The sequence below is a fragment of the Hesperophylax consimilis genome, chromosome 31 (genome assembly GCF_061612785.1).
Source record: "Hesperophylax consimilis isolate HC1 chromosome 31, BYU_Hcon_1.0, whole genome shotgun sequence".
Taxonomy (NCBI): Eukaryota; Metazoa; Arthropoda; class Insecta; order Trichoptera; family Limnephilidae; genus Hesperophylax; species Hesperophylax consimilis.
Window position 1 is genome coordinate 13,291,041 of NC_142866.1, and position 10,613 is coordinate 13,301,653.

At 39.0% G+C, this 10,613-nt stretch overlaps 1 protein-coding gene across 3 annotated transcripts; it reads right to left on the bottom strand.

The window, feature by feature from the left end:
• Positions 1-415: 415 nt before the first annotated feature.
• LOC149409474 (uncharacterized) lies at positions 416-6,757 on the bottom strand. Of its 3 annotated transcripts, none has more exons than XM_089649746.1 (3): positions 6,478-6,757; positions 4,220-4,416; positions 416-1,318 (listed from the first exon to the last, which is right to left on the bottom strand). In XM_089649746.1, the coding sequence occupies exons 2-3, from the start codon at positions 4,324-4,326 to the stop codon at positions 1,048-1,050; spliced, it is 378 nt and encodes a 125-aa protein (XP_089505872.1). In that variant the 5' UTR covers positions 4,327-4,416; positions 6,478-6,757; the 3' UTR covers positions 416-1,047. The 3 variants fall into 3 exon arrangements, with proteins under 3 accessions (XP_089505872.1, XP_089505871.1, XP_089505873.1); XM_089649745.1 differs by having other exon boundaries at positions 4,220-5,130; XM_089649747.1 differs by lacking the exon at positions 4,220-4,416.
• Between the last annotated feature and the right edge of the window lie 3,856 nt (positions 6,758-10,613).

Here is a 10,613-nt window from a genome sequence, read left to right on the forward strand (position 1 = left end):
GCGTTTATATTCGCCTTAATGGTTAAAGCAGTTATGCGTACCATAAACAATAATACTTTATTATTTAAAATTTGGTGTGGGGTATTATTGAACACATTACATTAAATGTGCTGCAATAATTACAGTTATTGCTCCCATATAATTCAACAATTTTTTTTTGCATTTATTCTCGCTCTGTGCATTAGTCGCGATACTGTGTCTACATTCAAATTAAAAATAAATATTTATATTCCTATAAACATGAGTCGACAGAGGAATGCACAAAAGAAATCAACGACATCTAGTGACGCTGAGGAAGATGACAGTTTGAAGATGACAAAATGACAGAGAATGACTGACAGAGCAATCCGGCGTGGTACCACCAGATTCCAAAGGAAGTGTGACTGCAGTAACTCTTCAATAATAACTCCAGCTCTTGAATAATTGGTCTTTATTTAAATAATAAAAAAGACCCGTAGGGCAGCTCATTTACGGTGAGCCCAATATTGCTATCTCTCTCCGCGGTTTTATAACCCACATGTAAGTGAAAACCTGGCAGCTCTGCCGTTTTGTCAAAAACGACCCGCCCAAGACGGATGGTAACAAGAGAAGAAAGATTAAATCCGTGGCAATACGAAATTGCCCCGGCAATCGCTAGCACAAAATAAATGTTGCCACACCATTAGGGTGACAAGCACCAATATTAATATTTCAGTACCTGAAATCTTAACATATTCCCGCCCCAAAACGAGTATTAAGGAATAGTCGTTTTTCATAAAATAATGTAGGAAGAGATTGCAACATTGGTTCTCAGAATTTACCCAACAAGTTCACATACAAAAATAAACAATATTCAATATATGGATATCAAAATAATAACAAAAAAAAACTTATAACAACGTATATAACCCTATGTCAGACTCGACATTAAAAAATAAAAGTCTAATAATGTAGAAACTTCTGGTGCGCTGCACCCACTTATGAGAAAATAGCTTATCACTTGGCACTGTTGAGCCTGACGGCATTTTGATTCACACATAACATCACTTTTAGTGTTGTAATTGGTTCTTAATCCAGGTTGGAGGAAAGATCCTCCATGGGAAGTAGACAGAGCTGTGTCACGGCTCTTTTGGTGACACCTCTGGCCGTCCTCAAGGAGACGACGCGGACGCGTCCGTCTTGACCAGGGTGGATCTCCGTCACTCGCGCAATCCTCCAGTACTGCGGAGGTAGTTGGTTGTCTTTGATGATGACCATGTCACCAGGCTGTAAACTGCGTTGACGTCCTTCTTGCCATTTGACTCGGTTCTGCAATTCTGCTAGGTATTCCCGGCTCCATCTGTGCCAAAAAGATTGAACAACGGTAGACATCTTTTGGTAAATATTAAGCCTGTTTGTAGGCAGATGATGGATATCAAGCTCAGGCAATGCTAACAGGTTGTCGCCAATAAGGAAGTGTGAAGGAGTGAGTGCGTTTAAATCATTTGGATCTGATGTTAATGGAGTCAGAGGACGGGAATTTAAACAAGCCTCAATCTGTATTAGTATGGTATTCATGCCTTCGTATGTCAAAACAGTTGACCGCATTGCTTTTTTTAAATGTAACTTGGTCATTTTAACTGCACTTTCCCAAAGTCCACCGTGATGCGGTGAGCGGGGAGGCAAGAAACTCCAGCTAATATTCTGCTGGGCTAAAAAATTATGGATTTCCTTATCAGATGCCTTCAAAAAATCAAATAGTTCAGTAAGTTCCCTATAACTACCTGTAAAGTTAGTTCCATTATCACTAAAGCGTCGTGAGGGTTTACCCCTCCTAGCTATAAATCTTTTCAATGCATTCATAAATGCCATTGAAGTTAAATTAGTCACTAATTCTAGGTGAATTGCCTTCGTTGAAAAACAAATAAATAAACATATGTAAGATTTTACACTCTTAGCATTTCTGGTTAAACCAGACTTAATTAAAATTGGACCTGCATAATCTATGCCGGTTACATAAAATGGTCTTTGGATTCGGAATCGGTCAGCAGGAAGGTCACCCATGAGCTGGCGACACTCGCGCGGACGGACTCGGAAACATACAATACATTTATGCAGTGCTCGCTTTACTGCGTTTTTACCAAATATTGGCCAAAACCGTAAACGCAGTAATGCGAGCAGAGCATTACATGCTAAATGCAAATTCTCATAATGCAGATGGGTTATTATTAAGTCAGTCAACTTATGATTTTGTGGTAACAAAATTGGATGTTTTTGAGAGACCGAGGTAATATCAGATTGTGATAGTCGACCTCCAACACACAATAACCCATCCTGCATAAAAGGATTTAGTGCCTTTACCTTGCTCTGCCTAGATACAAATCTTCCATTACTCAAAGAAGCTATTTCATCACGAAATGCGAATCGCTGAGCGTTCAAAATCAATACATGCATGGCATGTTCCAGTTCGATTACAGAAAGCTCGTCGACCCGCATCGGTTTTCGTTTAGAACAGTTATGTATGAAACGTAACATATAAGCAACTACGCGCCTCAGTCGTCTTAATGAAGAATAATTATTAAATATTTCCCAATCGACAGGACTACTAGTAACCAAAACTATCCTCGCCGTTTCTGGCAACTCCGTGGGAGTATCAAATGTAGAACGTGGCCACTTATCCTCGTCGGACGTGAGCCATGGTGGTCCTGACCACCATAATGAAGATGATTTCAACTGCTGAGATGTTATTCCTCTGGAAATTATGTCAGCTGGGTTTTCAGTTGAACAAATGTGACGCCATATAGCGCCATCACCTTCACGTTGTATTTCTGATACGCGGTTAGCAACAAAAGTAGTCCAACGGTACGGTTCTCCTGCAATCCAAGCCAATGTTATTGACGAATCACACCACAAAGTGGTGTCAACAGTTACTTGGAGAGCTGCCGTCACCCGCTTCATTAATTTAACTAATAATTGTGCTCCATATAACTCAAGGCTGCCCAACCCCAGGCCCGCGGGCCACATTGTGGCCGAATTATAAGTGGCCCGCGTGAACCATTTTCCCATCATAAACCCGTCAATCCGCCAATTTGAAAAAGTGTCGCGGGCCCGTGGTAAAAAAAAAACAATGCAGCTTGCGCGCGGTCACCAGTGTTGCCAACGAACCTCTTGAACTTACTTTTTAAACAAAAATACACCGGTTTTTGATATAATATTTTCTGCGTCCGAAATGAATCTTGTAGCCGCCCCCCCCCCCCCCCCCCCCCCATGGAATTCGAAAAATTGTTGTGGGGATTCACATATGATGTTGTTGGGTGCGCGGAATTTTTTCTCAGCTAAGTTCCGTAACAACCCCCCCCCCCCCCATGGATTTCAAATATTTTGTGGGGAGCACTCATTTTGAATTTTTTTGTGGGGAATTATGTTTTATAGAAATTCTCTAACAACCCCCCCCCCCATGGAAATAGGAACCGTCAGGTATTCAGTGGCCCGCCAGTGATTCAAGATCGTCAATTTGGCCCAACTGTTAAAAAGGTTGGGCAGCCTTGATATAACTCAAGACGTGGTAACGATAAATTTTTTAGTGGGGCTACACGAGATTTAGCGCATATTAACTGTGATTGGTGAATGCCGTGTTCATCGGTAGATCTTAAATACAGACAAGCGCCATATGCTACTTGAGATGCATCGCAAAAACCGTGTAAGCTAAAAGATTTTTTATGGAAGCAGAAAATTTTCCTCGGTACCCGAATATGATTTGCTTTCCTGAGACTCAGCGTGTAAGTCTGCCAGGCCAATAAAAGGTCATTGGGTAGCTTGTCATCCCAGGATGTTTTTAGCTTCCACAATCTTTGCATAATTATCTTACCGACAATGATTACTGGGCCTACCAGTCCTAAAGGGTCAAAAACTTTTGAAATTAATGATAAAACTTGACGTTTTGTTACTTCTAACTTTGAGTCTATGTTTTCTACCTGATAAGTAAACTCATCAAGTTTGGTGTCCCATATTAATCCTAGAATCTTAGCTTCATTGGATTCATTTGGCAATAATTCCAAATTATCTTTAGAATCATTAATTGAGGGTGCATTAGACCTCCATTTTCTAATCTCCATGCCTGCTGTAGCAAGCGCATTAATGATTTGGGATTTAAGCAAGTGACAAGTATCAATGGAATCACTACCAGAAAGAAAATCATCTACATAAAAATTTTCCTTAAGGGATTTACTAGCTAATGGATGAGTAAATGAAACGTCATTACCTAGCTGGTGCAGACAACGGATTGCTAAATAAGGCGAAGGAGCCAAACCATATGTCACCGTGTTTAGCGTATAATGTTTCAAACAATCCTCCGCATCCCTTTTCCATAATATACGTTGGTAATTTCTGTGTTCCGGGTTGATATTAATTTGGCGGTACATCTTTGCAATATCTGCGGTGACTGCATATTGATGTTTTCTGAAAAATACCAAATGACAAAATATATCATTTTGAATGGTGGGCCCAATCATTAGAGCGCGATTCAAAGAAATCCCTCGAGCGGGTTTAGCCCACCCGTCAAAAACAACACGAATTTTAGTAGTTGTGCTTGATTCTTTAAATACAGCGTGATGTGGTAAATAATAAGTAATTTCATCGCGTTTTGGAGGTTCACATTCAGTCATGTGACCTAACGCAAGATACTCATCAATAAATTCCGAGTATTGTTCCTTTAAACTAGGTTGTCTTAAGAATTTCCTTCCCATTGACGCTAATCTACCTTTAGCAATACTAAATGAATCTCCTAATTGAGATAGGTTAGATTTAAACGGTAAGTTGACTACAAATCTACCGTTTGCATCGCGTTTATGCGTGCCTTCGAAAATCCTTTCACATCACTATCTTCCAGAGAGTGATGCTTACTATTTTCGGTTTCTTCAACCTTCCAAAACCTTTCTATTTGGTTCTGCAAAGAATTTAATGAAATATGACAAACTTTAACTGGCCTCGTATTATGACGACTCTGTACAGCTCCTGATATTATCCAGCCTAGCTCCGTTCGATGCAATGTAGGTTTACCCTTTCCTAACTGTATCTGATCTGTACGAAGCACCTGCCAGAATATCTCTGCTCCGATCAGCATATCAATAGAAGCTGGCTGGTAAAACTGCGGATCAGCTAACCGGACACCGTCTGGAATGTTCAACATTTTTGGGTTAATCACGGTCTGTGGAAGATTGCAAGAAATCTCATCTAATACCAAACAAGATATTTCATCCTCGTATTGAGAACATAATGATTTAAATTTAATGTCAACTGTTTCCTTTACATGAATTAAATTATTATGCAAACCTGAAACAGGTATGTTCAATTTTGTACAATGCAAATTTAATCTTTTACAAGTATCCTTTGTAATAAAATTAGACATTGAACCCGAATCCAAAAGTGCGCGTATTTTGTGTGTTCCACCGTACGCGTCTTCTATTTTTACTATTACGGTAGATAGTAAAATTTCTCGCCCGTTCATGTCGCTATGACATGCTAAATTTACTGGTGCCTCCGACTGACCCTTGCCAGTTGAAGTACCCGCTTGTACATTATCAGTATTGATATGTAACAGAGTGTGATGTTTTCGATCACAAACACTGCATTTTTCCTTCCACCTGCACACCTTTGAAGGGTGCCCCGGTTTTAGGCAGTTATAACATAAATTGCTCTCTGAAACGAACTTTCTTCGTGCCGCTGGTTCTTTGTTAACAAATATTTTACAAGAATAAATGAAATGGCTGTCATTACACAGCATACAATTAACGTTGCTTGACGCTAACGTAACCTTGTTCGTAGGATTCCTTTCCTTAAAATTAAAAAACTTTGGTTTTGTTGCAACTGGTTCCGCTTTCTGTTGCATTCCACCATTATCACCTTGGATAGTTTCCAGGATCTGCGACCTTTGTGAAATAAAATTGCTAAACTGCTCGAACGTAGGATAAACTTTATCGCACTCCATGGATTCCCACAGGCCACGTGTGTGATTATCTAACTTTGAGGTTAGAATATGTATAATTAATGTGTCCCAATGTTCTGTTGAAAGCTTTAAATTATGTAAAGCTCTCGAATGAATGTTTGCTTGATCAATTAAATTTCGCAATTCATGATGATTCTGTCGTTTTAACGGTGTAACATTAAATAAGAAATTCAAATGTCTATTTGCTATAAGTCTGACATTTTAGTATCTTGAAATAAGCATCGTCCAGGCTGCACTATAATTATCCCCGGTTATTTCTAGAGAACTAATCAAATCAAGTGCGTCTCCGGACACATAACTAATAAGGTAATGAAATTTCTGAACATTATTTAATTTACTGTTATCATGAATTAGGGCAATGAACGAGTTTTTAAAAGTCAACCATTTATGACTATAACCTAAAAAAATTGGTATTGATATTGGCGGTAAATTCACTGATGTAATCGGGACATTTTCAATCTTCTTAAATTTTGATAATATTTCCTGTCCTAATGCAATTACATTAAAATATGTACCTTCAAAATTATCCCTCGCGTCATGATCTTCTGATTTATTCAATAAATCAATCTCCAGCTGAATTTTGGAGAATTCTATCAGAGAAGGTTTGATGGCATCTAATCTCGACGACAATACGCTGGGCCTAATATCATTCTCATTGCTTAAATAGGTTTCAAATCTCGTTAATGAACCTTTCAACACCCCGCGCTGTCTAACCAACTTGTCGAGTTCCATTTTTAGAAACGAGTAACACAATAATCTGATTTAAAACTACACAACTCGAAACGGCAGTTTGACGTTTGACGTGAACAAAATAATACTATGGATTAGAGAAACCAATCACAATACTATGGCATGCAAAGACAAAGCTTGCAAACGCGTGGCTAGAGATGTAGGTAGGCAAAGCAAAGTTATTCGGCAGAATACAACAATAAAAATTATTATCACCAACAAATTTATGCTATTTTGAAAGCATCTGATTATGAACACCCGAATATAATTCGATATAATCAATACGAAATAATGTGGCATCTACACAGATTTTTAGCTTTTTTAAATGGAATTTGAAAGGACAATGAAAGGAAGGCTACAACCTGATTTGCTGTGCATGCGAGCGTCGTGATGAGGCTCGCTTGATCAATCCAATTATGGTGATGAAGACGCCGACTGGACCACTCCCGATGATGATGAGGCCCGACTGGACCACTCCAAATAATGATCTTCCGTCTCAAATGGATCAATCCGGCTCTTGAATGACCAATGTTCAGGATCTCAACTTCACTCTCCTGACAGAGCAATCCGGCGTGGTACCACCAGATTCCAAAGGAAGTGTGACTGCAGTAACTCTTCAATAATAATTCCAGCTCTTGAATAATTGGTCTTTATTCAAATAATAAAAAAGACCCGTAGGGCAGCTCTGAGGAACAGATGCTCTGAGGAACTAGCGTCATTGATCCCTTCGGCACCGGTGCGTAGTCGGGATACACGCCAAACGCGCGCCCAACATTTGTACACAGTTGACACTTGTCACATGAGAACGGGTCGCTTCTACGATTCGTTCTTAAGTTCAACAGCTCGGCTGTGGAACGAACTGCCGGCCTCTGTGTTTCCTCCCTCCTACAACATGGGACTCTTCAAGACCCATGTTCACTCCTTCCTCTCCAAAAAAAGACCCTCCACACAGCATCCCCAAAGATGACATAGGCCCCGAGGGAAATTATTTTCTTCAGGGCCTCCTGTGTGGAGTAAATATAAAAAAAAAAAGCTCATTTACGGTGAGCCCAATATTGCTATCTCTCTCCTCGGTTTTATAACCCACATGTAAGTGAAAACCTGGCAGCTCTGCCGTTTTGTCAAAAACGACCCGCCCAAGACGGATGGTAACAAGAGAAGAAAGATTAAATCCGTGGCAATACGAATTGCCCCGGCAATCGCTAGCACAAAATAAATGTTGCCACACCATTAGGGTGACAAGCACCAATATTAATATTTCAGTATCTGAAATCTTAACATCATTACTTATATCGATAAAAAGTTTCGAGAAATGTACGAAACAATTAATACGAAACTAAATATTCTGCCAGACGTAAAAGACTCCATCGGCTTCATTTCCGCCGAGTACAAAGACCTGAAAAAAAATGTTATCTGATTCATTGGGCACAATAAAAAGTCTACAAGCTGAGAATGTTAAGCTAAACTCAGAAGTGCGCGATTCTTAACGCGCGCGTGTCCCACATGGAACAGACAGCCAGGGAAACCAACGTCGAGATCCAGTGCGTACCTGAGCATAAATCTGAGAACCTGATATCGATCGCTGAACAACTTGGAACCGTGATTTCTCGCCCCTTTGCCGAGTCGAAAATACTTAATGGGACTGGGACACGGTCAAGCGGCTTGATCGCAAGCACGTAGTTTATTGTCTATGGCACTTTGTGACAAGCATTTTGACCGTGTACCGAAGCTGGCTTGCAAGCATTGCGCAATTCTACGTGCTGGCGGCGGGGCTTGATGCGAATTTATATTTTTGTGGGAATAGACAAACGACAATAGACAAATAAATATCACGTATCATAAACAATGATATAAATTGAATAAAATAGGTACTTAGTTATTGTTTTTGTGTTCAATTTGTAGAAATACATCTAATTTAAAAATTCTGGAAGTATTTTAGTATGTTTTAATGATTATGACAGCGGTTTTCAAGGTCATTAATAATCAAACTGTAGAATAAATAATTTTCTGAATTTTCAATGGAGAAAACATATTTTTTGTATGAATACCGCACAAGATATTCATACAAAAAATAGCTGTAGCCTGTAATACACTTTGCAAATGCTCATGGGTAAAGCGGTACCTTAACTTGTACCATTCTTGACACCAAATTCGTTTCTTTTTATTATTTTATTCAAACATAAAGCTAACGTAAGAGCCAAGAACGCTTTGTCTTTGACAGATTCCATTTTGCTGCGAGTCACGAAATGACAGGAAGGCATAGAAGTACATATACATAGACCACCACGAAATCACAGGAAGGCGTGGCCATGCTTGACGGAGAGGCTTGATGCGGGCTGTCAAGCCGCTAAGCATAGACAATAATAGACAACAATAGACAACAATAGACAAAAAAACTACGTGCTTACGATCAAGCCGCTTGACCGTGTCCCAGTCCCTTAACATTCATCGAGTCCCCAAGATCAAACCAGATTCCAGAAGGCCCAAGTCAATCGTCATGAAGCTCCCGAGCGTGAGGGCAAGGGATGAAGTCCTGGCTGCAGTCGTCAGCTACAACAAGAAAAACATGAACTCCAAGCTAAACTCAACACATCTAGGAATCGACGTCATCAAATCACCGGTATACGTCAGCGAACACCTCACACCAGCAAACAAGGCCCTGCATGCAGCCACGAGGATTAAAGTGAATGAAGCTAATTATTAATTACCGATATCTTAAGTCGCATTGATATACATCATCCACCCTTAGAGATTGATTATAGTTTTGATTTCAAATTAACAAAAATGTTAAAAAATAAAACCTTACTTAAATCTGATTTTAATAAAAATGATTACATTCAATTCAATCGGGAATTACAAGAACTAGATTGGGCATTACTTTAACCTGAATTCATGTCGGTAGACAATATGGTTTCTATATTTTACACTCATCTGAATCGTATAATTGAGAAATGCGTAACAAAAATTGTAAATTGTAACAAGCAGTATCCCCACTGGTACTCACCAGACTTAGTTAAACTTATTAAGGAAAAAAATAAATTTCGACTTCTCTATAAAAAATATAAAAATCCTCGTGATAGAAATTCTTACGAACTCTTACGCACCCGTTGTTCCAAACTCATTAGTAATTGCCACTTTAAATATATTCAACAAATCGAATCGTGTCTGGTTAATCACAATAGCGTTAAAACTTTTTGGAGATTTGAAAACAAAAGAAAAAAAATAACAGTACTATCCCCCAAAATATGACGTATGGAGAAAAAAAGTCATCCAATGGAGAAGAAAGCAGTGAACTATTTGCCCAACACTTTTCATCAGTATATGAGAAAGATAACATAAGAGGCAACGAAGAGACTCAACCTCATCCCGTTTCAATTGATCAATCAAACGGCGTTCTGCACACAGTAAATATTAGTGTGCACGATGTAAAAACAGATTATTAATACATAAACTAAAACGCATGGGTGTTCATGGTACCTTGCTAAATTGGTTTTACTCCTATCTAACTGACCGTGAACAAAGAGTAGTATTTGATGGCTATGAGTCAAGAGGATTCGATGTGCCGTCTGGAGTACCTCAAGGGTCCCATTTGGGCCCGATCTTGTTCCTTGTTTTTATAAATGACTTGTGCGATGTTATTTTGGATTCTGAAATTTTATTGTTTGCCGATGAATGTAAGATTTTTAAAATTATCCACACATTACTTGATTCAATATTTCTTCAAAATGATATCAACAGAGTTTCTAAGTGGTGCATTGACAATAGAATGTTTCTGAATTCTTTAAAATGTGTCCACATAACTTTTACACGTAAACGCAACTCTATCTCAACTCAATATTTTATCGACGGTACTAAACTCCACGAAGTCGCAACCATTTGGGACCTAGGTGTAATTTTTGATAAAAAACTAATTTTCACACCT